At 43.1% G+C, this 16,738-nt stretch overlaps 1 protein-coding gene across 4 annotated transcripts in view; it reads left to right on the top strand.

Annotated features, from left to right (window-relative positions):
- The window catches only part of LOC146064098 (CD109 antigen-like), a 216,304-nt gene extending 211,102 nt beyond the window's left edge, over nt 1–5,202 (top strand). For all 4 annotated transcript variants that reach the window (XM_083177197.1, XM_083177198.1, XM_083177196.1 and 1 more), the window contains one exon: nt 825–5,202. In XM_083177197.1, coding sequence (XP_083033323.1) covers nt 825–991 — 167 coding nt within the window. In that variant the 3' untranslated portion in view covers nt 992–5,202. The remainder of the gene's footprint in view (nt 1–824) is intronic.
- Nucleotides 5,203–16,738: the final 11,536 nt, after the last annotated feature.

Here is a 16,738-nt window from a genome sequence, read left to right as displayed (position 1 = left end):
TCTGCCCGTGTCCTGCCTGGATTGAATCCGTGACTGCACACAGCACTTTACTTGTGTTTTTTATTCATTTGTTTTTAACTTATTGTATCACAGATTTTAAATTGTCTATTAAAAGGGAAGGGGAAGTTTGTAAAAAACTTGCTTCACTATTGCACTTTCTTTTTTCCATACAGTATGACTTATTTGGGGGAGAGAGTCCTGTGACATCCTAGAACAGGAGCGCCTGAAAGGTTATGTTTTGACATTTGTTTTGTGGTGAATTAGAGGAAGAGCAGAGGGAAGAGAGAGGTCATATGGTCAGAAATGACGATGGGAGAGTTAGCAGTGGTCACAATTCTTTAGCGCTTTGTAAATGATGGTCATTTGTTTAAACTAAATCATGAGGGTGTGAAGAGCCAGTGAAACAGGTAGCATATGAGTGCAGCCATTAAAAATGAATATTATAAGGGTAGTGACGTTCATGATAGATTGAAGTGGAGAAAGTTGAGAAAGAGATTGGCCAGAGAAAATGAGATGCATGAAAAATGGTTTCGGTGGCATCAGTGGAGAGAAAGGACCTGAACTTAGAGATGTTGTAGAGAAAAAAATGTAGCGTTTCAAAGTGTGGTATGTAGGATTTGGTCAGGAGATTTTGGATATAGAAACTACTATACCTAGCATCCAACCAATTGGTATCACAGAATGAAATATCGAACCTGGATCTCATTTCCTCTTTACAGCAAGCCTCCTTTATGCTAGACATTCCTTTTTGTACAAAGTTAATAAAGTGTTGTTCATGAAGTGATTTCCTATATTTAGACTTCTATTTTTGCCTTGTATTACAGGAAGAAGGGCAGTAAGAAGTTATAATTCAGAAGCGATACAGAAGATGTCCCCTTGTTCATTCTGTAAAGATGAATGCAGCACTTGCTTAGATAATAATGCATTTCAATCATCATCTGCTAAACAACTTTCCTTAGTGTTAGTCATATTACATTTGGCCTTCCTGTGATCACATACTGTAAAATAATAGCACTGGTATCGTTTTGTGTATGGAAATCAAGTTTATACTATGGCACACTGGGCCTGATTCGTGTTTGTAAGTAAAGCAAAAAAAAGCAAGTTACCATGTGTCTGGAACAAACCATGTGGCCATGCAAAGGGAGCAAATATAGTTATATTTTTTTTCTGTGCATGGTAAATACTGGCTGCATTTACAGCCTACAAATGTTAGTCAGCATTGTTTTACACTGTAATTTAGATTTCCTTTGGACACCCCCCAGCCAATTCAAATTTTCTCTACACCTACAGTGCTGCATGGTATTGTATAGTTGCTCACTTTTTTGCTTTACTTACAAGTATGAATCAGTCCCAATATACAGAATGTCTTTTTGTATGACTTGAAATACTTAAAAGGTTGTAAATGTTTTCATAGATACAAAGTTCATCATGGTTTGTATAAGCAATACTATGTAACACTATTTTACTGCTATCCGCTTGAATTATTTTATTTTACATTTTTTCATACACTTCATATAAACAGTCCTCTATAGTGTTTATGGTAAAGAGAAAAATAATCATTACACGACCATTCTTTTTATTGTTACTACTTCCTATAGATCCACTTGATATTGTTGAGCTTTTAATGTAATGTACATGTTTTGGCAACTAAAATGTAAAATGTAAATTTCATGAAAAGTTGCTTGGTTACAGAGCAGATAATGGTAACTGAGTTATTTGACGTGTTTATTAAGTTCATATTGCAGAATAAAACCTTATTGCCACCATGCTCCCCATGTCCTGCAAAAAGCATAATGGGACAGCCTTGATTACAGAGGAAATTCAGCAATATTCACGAGGCATGGTCAATAACGTGGTACTGGTTCATAGGGAATTAATACATTATCCTTGTTAGTACAGGTTGAGTATCCCTTATCCAAAATGCTCGGGACCAGGAGAATTTTGGATAACGGATTATTCCGTATTTTGGAATATTTTAATATTTCAATGATGTATTTTGAAGTATCTTGCAATTATGCTGTATAAACACCTAAAATACACACAAATATATTTTCTTACCACATGAAATGCACACAAATATATTTTATTTGTTAAAAAAACAAGGTTTAAAAACATGAAACAAAATTTGTGTACTATCTCAGATACTGAATTTGAATGCCAAGCAATAATTTTCTTGTACATATATAGTGCTAGTTACATATCATCTCCTCAGTAGTGCTGTTACAAATGTCCCCAGTGAGTTTTTAGCAAAAAAATATTTTTTTTTTCCACTTACTGGAATGTATGGTTTTCGGAATAATTCGGATAACGGATATTCGGATATGGGATACTCGACCTGTATTAGCTCATTCCTCAAATCCTGTAGAAATAAGTACTCTGTTAGAGTGCAGAAAACTGTTCAGATTATCTTTAGCAAGCTTAATAAAACTAAAATATTAGAATAAATCCTAGAAAGGGCTCTAATGGTTCCAATGAGGTTAGGATCTGTAATACTGATTTATTTAATTTTAGAGTAAATTTGTTTTTAGTTTTTTTAAAGTGAATTTACCCATTCTTTGAATTGATTGGGGTCTGCTTCAAGAATATATTTAAATATAGGATTTTTCTTGTGTTCTAGTGTGATAACTAGACTAAATATGTTCTTGGCTTCTGTGATTTTGATGAATCCAGGAGGCTAATAGACAATGTGGGGTGAATTAGAGTTGATCATAACTAAATGTAGGTGTTGTGTTACAGGTCACATGAATTGAATTACATTGCATACTGTATAAAGTAAGTTACACACAGTACACCAGTATTTTAAACTGCACATTCTAGGCCAGTGCACTAAGGGTTTTCAGGAGCACAAACTGGCATGTTGTTACCCTGCACAGGAAAGTAATAGAAAAGTTTAATTCAGAAAATCAGCATATCTTGATTAATCACCTGGATAATTGCCTTTCCATAAATATGTAGCTGGAGGTGCCCCTAGGATAAGTATACTGAATACTCAAAAAGCCTAGGCCAATAGTGACGGAAGAATACTTTGTAGGGGAACTCTTTTTTTTGTACATTATGGTATTTTTATTATTTATAACATAACTTATTAAATATTAATTCAAATAATAGGATATACAGACTGTTATAGAGAAATATCTGACTTGTCACCCACAAATGTACATTTATCAACATAATGTGTAATCATATACAATTTAATTTAACAATTAAACATTTAACATCAAATAAAGAACCTTGATGGTCTTGTGGTAAGAATGAGGTCAGCAGAGGGATCATTTCCATCAATCCAAGTGAAGCATGAGATACCATCCCTATAACTCTAGTAATCTTTCCTTGGTCAATTTACAAGACTGTACTAGTTAGGAGAAAGGCTGATGGGTTATCAAGCCCATGTGGTTAAACAGTACCCTGCAGACATCACACAGGCTCCCAGCTGCAGGGGGAGATTCACAGAACTTACACCATCTCTGCTTCCTTCCGACAGATATTTCAGTGTGAGGGTAATCCTCTCATATTGCATTTGATCCATATGAGCCTATTCTCCTAGATCCTGTAGGGAACTCACGTTTTTGGTGAAGTTCCCCGCACCCACGATAGGATAGGCCCCCCTCCTGCATCCCTTTGAAGTGTGCAGAATGGGGAGAACAGTTACAGGATTCTATGATCTGTGTGTAGGGTTTGGGCGTAGTGACACAAATCTATGTTAATTGTTTTATACTAGTTCTTCATCTCTGTCAACATCACAGCCCACCTGCTTGTCATCCAGGCTTCTCCTGGAGAATACAATTACAATTGGTCTGGCAATGTGCATAGTATCAAAGATCTAAAACTGGCTACAGGGGGTTGTTAAACCCCACACACCTTCCTTCTATTTCCACCAGCATTGCTTCCAATCCCTCTCTCATCCACTGTGGAAAGAATAAGGTAAAGGTACCTTAAAGGGTTTTCCATGCTATTTATGTTTCTTTGGATTGATGGAATTTATCCCGCTGCTGACCTCAATGAGATATTTACATGAAGCTAAATTCTCTCCACAATATCATCACATACATTGTGTTTACATAGGTACATTTGGGGGTGACTGGTCTATATTTCTCTCTAAAAGTCTTCATATCCCTTTATTTTAGCAGATTAATTCAGAGTAAAAGCTATGTTATAAAAGACCAAATTATCATATTGTATAAGGGAGTGCCCCCCACCCCCTACAGTAATAATTGTGGAAGAAAAGTGTGTTAAAAATATACAAAATATTAAAGTAAGAATCATACACTATTGTACATTATATCCAAGATACAGTACAATAACAGCACACATGTTTTTGTTGAATCCAAAGCTCATAGACAGATCCTTATAAAAAAAAAAAGAGTCAAACTCCACAGAAAACAGGAAATGTAACAAACTCTTTAAAGTGTGACGTATCTTATAGTTAGTTGTAACCAATCACGAACCATAGCGCTGGTGCAAGTTTTGCTGATGCGACTATAATGGCCGCCGAAAGGTTGGCCGGGGCCTGGAAAAAAGGAGGGGGTGTGGCCACTGAACAGGGCAGGGCTGCGCACGCTGTGAAAAAAACAGATGTGAGAGAGAAAGAGAGAAATGACCCACATGGCACTGAGCAGTGTATACTGAGGTGGGGAGAGAGGCTGTGCTGCTGCAGCAGCCTGTCATCTCTCTCCCCATTGACCGGCTCCCTGCAATGGGGGAGGGGGAGCGTGCTTTTGCAGCAGACCCAGGTTGGTTAAAAAGTACCCATTCCCTCTTCTTGACACCACTGACGACCATTGGTGATGTTTATAGATGATCCATGTGGTATTACAATGTCTAAAGATCCTGAAAGTAAGTGCCTCATTCTTTGCAGATTTATACGCGTGGGTGTACACCAGGAAAGGGCTTTGTAGTGGCATTTATAGACATGATTCGACTACAGCCACCTCTTAATTAGGCCTTGTTTAAGCAGGAATATTTATGTCCAGCACCAAATTGACCCCTATTACCCTTAACACGACCTATATTAAAGCACAACAGTGGAATATTGTAAAGAAGACATTAGAGGTCTACAGACTACTTGATAATATATTTGGTTTTAATTAACAGAGCACATGTTTTTACATAGACTTTGATCAATATTAGTGGAAAGTCCTGTTGAAGTTGACTGAATATATTCAGAAATGCTTGTTTTTCCCTCATTAAAAGAATGTTTTTATATTTTCTTTGTAAGCTTTTTCTTTGTTCTCTTAATGGTATGGTTCTGCTAATCAGATAATTACATGGCATGAGAGACTTCTAAATTTCTGGATTTTAATTTCAGTTTTCCAAATGCTCACTCTTTTTTGGAAACTGAGATGTGCAACCACACAGCAAAGCAAATTATTTCAAACCATCAAATCTGAATCTGTAGTCTCGATTTTAACACATTCAAAAATGGTTCTTATATTGCATGTCAGACAGATTGAAAGCTGCCCAATATTTTAGAACTGGCTTTTAAAGGAGAGAGTACAAATTGCTTGCTGTTTGAGGTACATTAAGTAGGCCAGAAATTAGGCATCAAGAATCCTGTATAAAAATAATCACCTCCCTTGCATATGCTGTAGAACAGACAGGTGTGATGAGTTTATGGCATAGCCATAGAGTGTACCCGAGATGTGTTTTAAATTTATTATTACATATTGTTTATAATATAATAAATATACCATGGGATACGGTCACTAGGTCGACCCTATTTAGGTTGCATTGGGTCAACCACTAAAGGTTGACAAGGCTTAGGTCGACATCTGAAATAGGTTGACATGGCTAATGTTCACAGGGTTGGAAGGTTGACACACGCTCTAGGTAAACAACAGGAAGATTGACAGTCAAAAGGTCGACATAAATTTTGCATCTTTTTTGGTGGTATTTCATGCCCTACCGTCCACTACGGTGTGATGGGGGAATAGGATAGCCTGCTTTTTGACTGTCGGTGCTCCCATTGTGGACCTAATGCTTGCGACAACCTTCCAACCCTGTCGACCTTAGCCACGTTGACCTATTTCAGGTTTCAACCTAAGCCCTGTCCACCTTAAGTGATCGACCAAATGCATGTCGACCTAAATATTGTCAACTCAATGACCCATACCCTATACCACATTGTGTTATGGGGGTTATTCTGATTCACTCGGAAAGGCACAACCATTCTCTAATGGACAAAACCATGTGCACTGCAGGTGGGGCTGATGTAACATGTGCAGAGAGAATTAGATTTGGGCGAGCAATTGTTTCTGTGCAGGGTAAATACTGGCTGCTTTATTGTTACACTGCAATATAGATATAAGTTTGAAGTACGAGCCCCACCCAAATCTAATTATCTCTGCACATGTTACATCTGCCCCCCTGCAGTGCATATGGTTTTGTCCATTAGAGAGTGATTGTGCCTTTGCGAGTGAACTAGAATAACCCCCTATGTGTACAGCTTTACTTTTACATATACTTGCAGAGGTAATTCTTCTGCTGATTAAATTAATTCTGTTTACTGGGTGTAGATTAATGGATCATCAATGTTATGGTTGACAGGCATTAGGTCGATACCAAATGGTTGCTATCCATTAGGTTAACAGGTACAAAAGGTTGGCAAGGAAAAAATGGATATAGAAACATATCGATTTTAAAGGCGTGCTTGGCTTACAGCAGCAATCTATACAAAGGGGGAGTCACCCCCAGTACAATAAACAAAGGAAGAGAAAGTGGGCGATTGCGCTAATATTATTAAACAAATAAAATACTTAAATTAAGTAGAGGTGGTCAGGTGTGGATAATAAAAAAAGTATTTAATTGTAACATATAAAATGTTGTAAGAAATATAACATTTGACATATAAACATGTTGTAAGGAATAAAAAAGAGGTAAAAATTAAAATATGGACAATGAATCAATAGTCACCCAATGTATGGAGAAGTATGTGCCAGTCCTTTAGGGAATGATCCCAAATTTTGTAGAGGATCCTGGATAGATTTTTTTGTAATCCAAACAATTGAGGAACACTCTAGTGCTGTTGCCACTTGTTATCCACAAGGTTGTAACTGGGCTTCTTTTAGGAGGTGGCGTGCCTCCAAGATGGTACTTTGCCACGGGTGGTGGTGAAAGGGCCAGTCCACTTTGTCTTTGTGAGCGAGTGTCCCAAATGAGAGGCAATAAGTTTGGTCTCCAACTCCAGATAGATGTAACAGGGGTGCTAATGATCAGAGTCCTGTTTAAACTGCACCTACGCGTTTCGCTGTCTGTAGCAGCTTTTTCAGTAGCAAGGCGAAGCAGGAGGGGACACCGACAAGATCTAGTAAGATCTTGCTGCCGAAGCGGGGGAGCGCTAACTCCCCCCTCCAGCGATGTCCCCTCCAGCTGACAGCGCGTCAGTTAACACTGATGCGCTATCTGCTTCTCCCCGGCCCGCTGGACTGCGCATGCGCGGGATCTCGCTACTCACGTGAGATTTTTTGCGCAGCTCAGAGCCAGCAGCAGGGACAGCGCTGTCCCTGCTGTAGGCATATGGCATCGCCGTCTGCAGCTGTCGAAGTCGATAGCTGCAGTCGGCGGAACGGTCAGCGATGCTGACCGTTCATAAATCAGGCAGGCGCGCACTACGAAATATCGTAGCTGCCTCACACTGCCGCACGTAAGACACCCGCTCGGCGGGTGTCTCAGATCAGGGGAAGCGCTATCCCCTGATTTAGCGCATGGGGATAGCGCAGATTCCCCTGATCGCCAGTTAATAAATCTGCCCCTTAGTGAGAGAATACGCTAATCTTTGTCACCATGAAGCAGGGGCGGATTGGCAATAGACCTTACAGGGATGATTCCCAGGAGGCCGGCGCACCTATTACGCCAAATATCCATGTCCAGAGTTGTGGCCCCACCCCCTCCTGTCTCCCACACAATATTCCTAACTTTATGTATTTCTAAATGTAAACCCTAATTAAAAACCTAGAATGTTTGTCCATCATTGGCATGAGAAACCAAAGCCAACATAGCTAGCGTTCTAATTGCCTTGCTACCTCTCACAGCCACAAATCATGTGCAGGTCAACCAGTGAGGCCCTTAAGCCCATTCCCAATAAGCAAATTTCTGCACAGTTTGTTGAGTAATTCATATATTTTTCATCAATACTGAAAAATCTTTCTTAAAACAATTTAATTTTTGGCACCTCTTTTATTGTTCTTATTTGAGTATTTAATTAATTAATTCTTAAACTACCTTTCGGTATATATTTTGGTATACTTAAAATGGTAATTAGGACATAGATCCTTTTGTTAATTTATCTGAATCCCACCACTGGTGTTAGCTGCATATGCCTCACAGCCACTGGATGGTGCAATAGGGATAACCCCCTCACCTGCCTTTAGGCTTGCTACATCAGTAGCTAGGGCACATCTCCGGTACACTGACAATGGCGTATAATGAGTGTGGTTGCACTGAATCCAGGCCAGGTATAAGGTGTGGTCAGGTTTACAGAAAGCTTGCATGCACACACCTGTAAATTGGTTTTAAAATGCTTCAGAGACAGCTGATGTTTGAAAGCTTGAAAGTTGATAGGCCTGAATGTGATTAGTGTTAGGGGTCCTTAATTTTCTGAAGGAGTTCACATCAACTTTGTTAAAAGAACTGCTTCCTCATAAGGTAAAATATGTAGATCAGTGGCATGCAGTAACTACAAAGGGTGCAGGGGGTGCAGCTTCTATGGGGACCGGGCCTTTGGGGCCCCATAGCAGCTGCATTCCCTGCACCCTCTGTGCAGTGTGGGCAGAGGCTGCAGCAGTGTCCCCCTTTAGCGACGGAGACCTGGCAGGAGGTCGGTGCATAGGAGAGTGGCGGCTCCCTCAGCCGCTTGCAGATAGGAGACCCAGCACAGAGGAGCCGCAGATGCCTGAGCCGCTTGCAGGAGCCCCTGCACACAGAAGACTCGGTGCACAGACAGGAGAGCAGGGGCTGCCTGAGCCGATGGCAGACAGGAGACCCAGCACTGGGGATCAGCAGCTGTCTGAGCTGCTTGCAGGACCCCCTGCACACAAGAGAGTGACACCTGCCTGCATGTCTTGAAAGAGACTCGTCGCATGGGAGAGCAGGGGCTATCAACATACATACCACTGCATGATCCATTCAACGGTAAGACCCGGCGCTAATAGCTGGTGATAGGGGGGAAATAATATCCCTTTCAAGCAGCTACTGTCCATCCTCTCTGCCTCCCCCCTGCCTATCATCCCCCCCTCTCCCTCCTCCCTCATAACACTCTCTCCTCTCCTTTTTCTACCCTGTCTATTTCCTTTTTTTGCTATTTCCCCATCCCCTTTTCTCTCCTTTTTTGAGCCCTGCTATCTCTCTCTCCCTTGCTCTCTCTCTCCCCTGTTCTTATCTTTCTCTCCATGTGCCCTCTCTATTTTGCCTGCCTCTTCCCTTCTCTCAACCCCCCTCCTTCTCACCTATCGCTCTATTTATATCTCTCTCTCTTCCCCTTTTTTCCCACACTTCCTCTCTCTCTCGGTTTTTCTTTCTTCTCCCTCTCTTAGATTGTGTCTCATTCTCCCCCTTTCTCTACCTGAAACCTCTCAGTCCATGTCTCTCTCCCAGACACCCTTTCTCACTCCCTGGTCCAAATGTAATAGCTTTCCGTGTTAAGCGGTTGTGTGGGATGTGGGCCAAACTCAGACGTTTTCTTAAAATGTCACAAGGGACAGTTTTGCCTTGTTTGTGATTGACCCTTTAAAAAAATGTCTGAGTTCAGCCATTATTCCGCACGGCCAATGAACTCTGAGGCTATTACATTTGGCACTGTCTCTCCCCCTTCCTCTCCATGACACCCTCACTCCCTGTCACTCTCTATCTCATTCCATCTCTTCCCGACACCCTTTCTCTTGTGACAATGGTGGGGGGCCCATTCAAAAATGTTGCTAACGGGCCCACAAAGTTCTAATTACGCTCCTTGTGTAGATAGAAGCAATGCTCCAGCACTCTTGGTCTTGGCAAAGTAAAATAAATCCAATTTACTCTTCTACCTTTCAGTTTTATTTATAAAAAAAAACCATAATCAGGAATGCAAAAAGGCAAACTTTTCCCTTTAATACCATCCCCAACATCCTCCACCCAAAACTACTCTGCCTAGGAGTCCATGAAGCTACCTGTTCTTGGATCGTGGACTTTCTGACGGATAAAAAACAAGTTGTGAAAGCAGGGAAATTCACCTCCCATCAGCACAGGAGCCTACTAGGGCTGTGTACTCTCACCCCTGCTCTTCTCTCTGTACACCAACGACTGCACCTCAGAGACGCAATCAGTAAAGATTAAATTTGCCAATGACACTACAATCATTGGCCTCATCAAGGGCAGGGATGAATCGGCCTACAGACAAGAAGTGGACCGATTGACCTGGTGGTGCAGCAGCAACCATCTAGAACTCAACGCACTCAAAACCGTTGAGATGGTAGTGGACTTCAGGAAGAAGTCTGTTGGTGTTCCTCTGCTAACAATTGCTGACAGTGTGATGTTGCTAGTGGACTCCTTCAAGTTCCTAGGAACCTCAATCTCCAGGGACCTTAAATGGGGGCCCAACACTGATACTATTGTTGGAAAATCGCAGCAAAGCTGTTCTTCCTAAGGCAACTGAGGAAGTTCCACATCCCACAGAAGCTTCTGCTCCTCTTCTACTCTGCAATTGTTGAGTCTGTACTGTGCTCCTGAATACTGGTCTGGTACGGCTCTGCCAGCAAGAGAGACAAATGCAGACTCCAAAAGGTAGTCGGAACTGCGGAGAAGATCCTCGGGACGGACCTTCCCTCTGTCCAGGACCTGTACTTGTCCACAGCAAAAATGTGGGCAACGAGGATAGTCAAGGACCAACTACATCCTGGCCATGGCTTGTTTAACCTGCTGCCTTCAGGCAGATGCTACAGGGCCATTCCCACCAGGTCCACCAGAAGCCTAAAAAGTTTCTTCCCTCAAGTGGTTCACCTGCTGACACGTGAACTCGTGAACACCTCATAACCCTTATGCGCTATAACCCTTTGCACATAATCTAACACTGTGTCCCCTCAGAATAACTTTCTGTATGACTGTACATGTTCCCCCACCTGTTTATATTGTTATTGTTTATACTGTTTACTTGTTACCCACCTGGCTTCTGCACAGCAAACCAATAAAGCTGATTCTGATTTGCAACCTCCCTTAAATAATGTACAAAGAGCCACCCAGTGCCAGTCACGCCTTATCACACTAATTACAGACCTCCCGTGATGTCTTGAGCAGTTGACAGTCCCACTGTTGCGACCTCATTCAGTGTTGTGTACATTCCTCACCACAGAAACCTAAATGGAGGTACGGAGGAATCTGTATCAAACAAAAGTAAAGGGTGTTACAACAAGTATCAGATGGCAGTTCCAATCATTACATGGTTATCACTAAACTTGTTACATAAACAACACATTTAAACCTATAGACAAAACTAGCAAAAGGCAACTGTTCATTAAACCATCTGGTTGTACTGTATTTAGTAAAAAGATCTCGTCGTCTCTCATTGTAACAGGGTCCTATTTCTATCTAAACCTCTTAAAATAGCTGGAATATGGTCAATCATTTTATAATGTAGCTGGGCAAGATTATGCTTAATGTCCCTAAAATGTTTTGCTGCCAGCTGTGGGTTTGCTCTGTAAAGCCAATCAAATTGCACTTCTGTGTTGTGCCAATGGAATTTGCCGGGCTATATAAAAAACGGTTAATAAATAAATAAATCCTCTCTTTAAACTATCATGTTGTTTTGCCAATGTAATATTTAGCACATGGACAACATGCTACGTGTAAGTACATGACGTATTGTAAATATGCATCCAGTTTGTGGATGCACAAAATAATTACTGTACCTGTTTCTAAATAGGAACATGTCATACAACCTAGACACTTACTGTATATACATAGAAATAAAGAATTTGACAGCGGATAAGAACCATTTGATTCATCTAGTCTTCCATTATTTTAACCATATTGTTACCTCAAACCCTATTTGATCCGTATTTCTTTGTTAAGATATCCTTAGGTCTATCCCATGCATGCTTAAATTGCTCTACTGTCTCAGCCTCTGCCACCACTGATGGGAGGCCATTACACTTGTCTACTACCCTTTCTGTGAAAACATTTTTCCTTAAACTTCCAATGAATCTACCTCCCTCCAATATCAGTACATCAAAGCATCACAGACGGTGTAATGGTTAGCAGTGTTATGATTATGTGCTTGGCATTCATTATTTTCATATTATTCCAGATTCCAACTCTGCCCAGTACAAGTAAATGGGAATTTGCATAGACATTTTCCATCAGTAGCTTTTTCTCCTCTCACATACAGTACAGCCGGTTCCCATTGGCATGGCAAGTCCCCAGGAAGGGATTAGGAATATTCCTGAGTTCTGCAGTTTTACTTATGACACTGACAGACAACTTTGTGCATAGTTACATTTTCCCTTCAAATGTTAAATACATGTGGTGCAAACAAATTGGATTGTAAATTTCCCATTGGTTAGAGATTTTCTCGGGTAGTATAAAACATGAATTAAAATAAATGTATTCCCCATACATTGTTTATTTTATTAAGTGAGCTAACTTTTTATTTACACTGGGTAATGAAGTCATATGTATGTATAACCACATACTGTAATTATTTCTGATATATTGAATATTAAACCCTACTGTACTGTGTTAGTAAATGAAAATTTTAAGACTGTTAGAATCAAATGTTAAACAAGTATTTTCTTAGTATTAAATTATAATGTTAATAAATATGTCATTGCATACATACTGTACATGGGAGTTACAGTATGTTAGGCTAAGGCCCAGCCAGGTGGGGTATCTGAGTTCTCTACTTGTGTCAGCCACTTCTGAGTTAGAGCATGTAAACCCGTTTGTGAAAATAAAAATATGATAAAGCTGCAGTATTTTACAGACTTTCTATTACTAAACTAAATAATGTACTGAAAATAACAAATATATTTACAATAAACAAAATTTGTCCAGAATGTTGGTTCTGCTATCAAAACACATTGGTTAGGATTGTTCTTCTACTCTGTTTATTCTACTATTGCCCATGAAAAGCCAGAGATTATTTAACTGACTTTGCAGTCTCATAGGTAACAAAATACCTCTGTACAGCCTAGAGAATGTTGGTTTCAACACAAGAGCATTGCCAGTGATGGTAGAAAGCCTAACTGACTATATCTATCTCTCTTGCTTCCTGCCCTCAGGTCCCCATTCACAAGCTCACTCCTCATGTCATCGCACCTGTCTCCCCCCTCCCCTTAGATCAGGCATGTCCAAACTATGGCCCTCCAGCTATTGTGACACTACAAGTTCCATCATGCCTTGCCACAGTTTTGTTATTAGGGAATGCTAAAACTGTGGCAAGGCATGCTGGGATGTGTAGTTTCACAACAGCTGGAGGGCCACAGTTTGGACATGCCTGCCTTAAGGTGTGTACACACTTGTACAATTTAGACTAAATTACAATTTAGACTATATTACAATTTAGACTATCTGCATACAATTTAGACGGCGGGTAGGGTGGGCTGCTCCTCCGGGAGCTGGGCAACCGTGCGATCAGCGTGGTGGGCTGTGCGACCTGCGCAGCGTGACCTCTGACATAGTCGCGCTGCGCAGAGACGCTCTGCCGGGCACGGGAGAAGCCGGGCAGCGTCTGAGCAGGGTCTCAGACGCTGCCCGGCATTAGACTGCACATGCGCAGTCTAATACCGAAATCCCGGGATTGGAGAGTCCAATCCCGGGATTGAAATCCCGGTGTTTTTAGGGCCAAATCCCGGGATCCCGCCGATCCCGATCCCAGGATTGGCCACCCTATCTGGCACTTTCCCACTGCAGCCTTAAACGGTAAATTGCGCTGAAAATCGGCAATTTACCATTTTTTAGCTGCAGTGGGAAAGGGGCATCATGCCCCTTTCAGATCGCACTAAAAAAACGGTATTTTGCCGATTTTTAACCGTTTTGAAACGGTATTCTGTGTGGTCTGAAAGGTGCAAAGTGATTTTACTGTTTCCAAAAAACGTTTTTTGGAAACGGTAAAAAAGCAGGGTCCTACCCGTTTCAGACCCGTTTTTTTTTGGTGTCAAAACGGATCTGAAATGGGATTTCCCCCCCCCCCACCCACCCACCCACAGCGCAGTGAGGGGAATATTCGCGCTGGGGGCAGGGGGTCCCTACAGTGTATGTTATATCAGTGGCGGAGTCCCTGCAGCTACTAGTTCCCATACACTGCAGGGACCCCGCCACTGATATAACATACACTGTATGGACCCCCTGCGCTGCGCTGCAGATCCGTGCTGTGGGGCTGGAGAACGGGACTAAGTAAAAACCGGACCCGGATAAGACACCGGAACGCCGGACCAGACATCAAACTCTGCATTCCGGAGCTTATAGTGTCTGGTCCGAGGGGTGTCCCATGCGGGGGGTGTCTTGTCCGGGGGGATGCCTGTGATTGCTCACACCAGGGACATGGGGAAGGGGAGATTACAGCCTCCCCGTGTGGTCTGGAACGTTCCAGTTTTTATTACACCCCCGGACCATGCGGTGAGGCTGTATTCTCCCCCTCTCCTCTCCCAGGTGACAGGTGCGAGAGCAGCCTCATCAGATGGAGCACCCCCGGACAGGACACACCCGGACCGGATACTACAAGCTCCGGAATGCAGAGTTTGATGTCCAGTCCGGCATTCCGGTGTCTTATCCGATTCCGGATTTTACCCATACCCCTGGAGAACCCCCAGGCAGCCTCTCTCCCCCCTCGCCCCGGTGACAGCTGTAGGAAGCCGGGTCTACTGGGGGGCTGCGGCTTGGCGATGGGTGCGCTGGGGAGGCTCCTTCTCAGTGGGGGCTGCGGGGCCGGGCAGGGCGCTGTGCTTGCTGGACAAAGACCCCACCAGCCCGGACACTGCCACTCTCACCTTACTGATCATCCCCGGATTCAGCAGCTGTTGAACAGGGGAGTAATAGCTGCCGGTGCTTGCTGCAAGGACATCCGAGCCGCGGTTATGCGCAGGTGTGCTCAGCCCCTCCGCACAGTGCTGCTGCTGCATGTGGGACACCCGGATATGTTCCTTCGAGCATAATAAGGGTGAGTCTTCCTGGCAGTGGTGTTCACAAGACGCTGCTGCCCTACCCACATCCCGCAAAACTGATTAATTTATTGGGGGGGGGGGGGGGCCACGAGGGGGGAGAGAGGCTGCCCGCGGGTCCTCCCGCAAAACTGCCCAGGCTGCCCTCTGTAAAAATTGATTCATTGCCCAGGGGCTGCCCAGCCTCTCCCCCCCCAATAAATTAATCAGCTTTGCGGGAGGACCTGCGGGCAGCCTCTCTCCCCCTGAATGTGAGCCGTTTTAATAGCTTTCACACCGCAAAACTGCTTTAGACCAGGTATTTAGATGCGGTGTGAAAGGGGGTAAACTTCCTCTGACCCGTTTTAAAAAACGTTTTAAATACCTGGTCTAAAGCAGGTTTTGCGGTCTGAAAGCAGCGTTACAGTACCTCAGGCTTCATGGTGTATTGAGGCTAGATGTAGGAGAATGTATCTGTAATATGTTATTGCCATCACCTGTGGTGAGCTGGCTAATTGATAAGAAGGGTGTTTTCAATACAGGTGATGGTGGCAATCATACAGTACCAGGGAAGTCCAAGAACAAGCAGGTCATAGCAATCTTAAATCAATAGAAAAGTGAAACAGATCATTTTGTCCCTCCTGCGTGTGGGTCATGTTGGGAGGCATGTAAAGATGGCAGGTAAGCTCAGTTACATGTTTTTTTCTAAATGTATTAATAAAAAACCTTTATACTAAAGTGCCGTCAAAAGAAAAAGTTTATACTCTAATGCACTGTGATTAGGGAGGCCAATCCCGGGGCATTTTTTCAATCCCGGAATTTGGGATTGAAAATTGGGATTGAGTTTGTCAATGTACTGATGATTTTTAATCCCCCCCATGTCACTTACCCAGTAGCCGGATGGTGCGGAGGACTAGAGCCAGGGGCTGCTATGGGCTGGAGCCGGACGACAGTGGTGCTGCGAGCTGGAGCTTGGCGGTAGTTGTGAGCCAGGTGGAGCAGTGCTTTGGAGCTGGGCGGTAGTTGTGAACCAGGTGGAGCAGTGCCCTGGAGCTGGACAGAAGTTGTGAGCCAGGCCAGAGTTGTGCTGCAGCCTGGAGCTGGCAGTTGTGACCTGGCAGCGCGGGGGTCTGGAGCTGGAGCAGTGTGGCAGTTGTGAGCCGGTGGAGTAGTGCTGTGTGCCGGAGCTGGGAGGAGCAGTGTTGTGGGCCAGAGCATAATTGAGAGCCAGGCAGTGTGGCTGGTGGGAGTCAGCTGGTGGCACGAGCGAAGCATCAGGTAAGCATGACCTGACAACACAACGCTGCACACTAAAGCAGAACCTCACCGCCGTTGTCAGGAGCATCTGGCCAGTGTCTGAGCGGGTGCTCAGCGCTGGGTGGTTTTATATTTTCGCATGTGCGAGCTAATCCCAGAATACCAGGATTTGAAGCTCCAATCCTGAGGTTCAAATCCCTCCAGTTTTGGGGCCAAATAGTATTGGCCACCCTAACTGTAATACCTGGAAGTTTGGGAAATATCGGGTCAGACTGGAAAATGCCGTGCAGGGCTTGCCAAAATTACACCGTTCGGCGAGTATCAGCAAATCTATAAATAAGCTGCTCATCATCTAATGATTTTTTCCATTGTGTGCAGTCTGT

The sequence above is a fragment of the Crinia signifera genome, chromosome 3 (assembly GCF_055691185.1).
Source record: "Crinia signifera chromosome 3, ASM5569118v1, whole genome shotgun sequence".
Classification (NCBI taxonomy): Eukaryota; Metazoa; Chordata; class Amphibia; order Anura; family Myobatrachidae; genus Crinia; species Crinia signifera.
The sequence above is the reverse complement of the archived record's forward strand: the minus strand, read 5'-3'. Positions and strand labels throughout refer to the sequence as shown.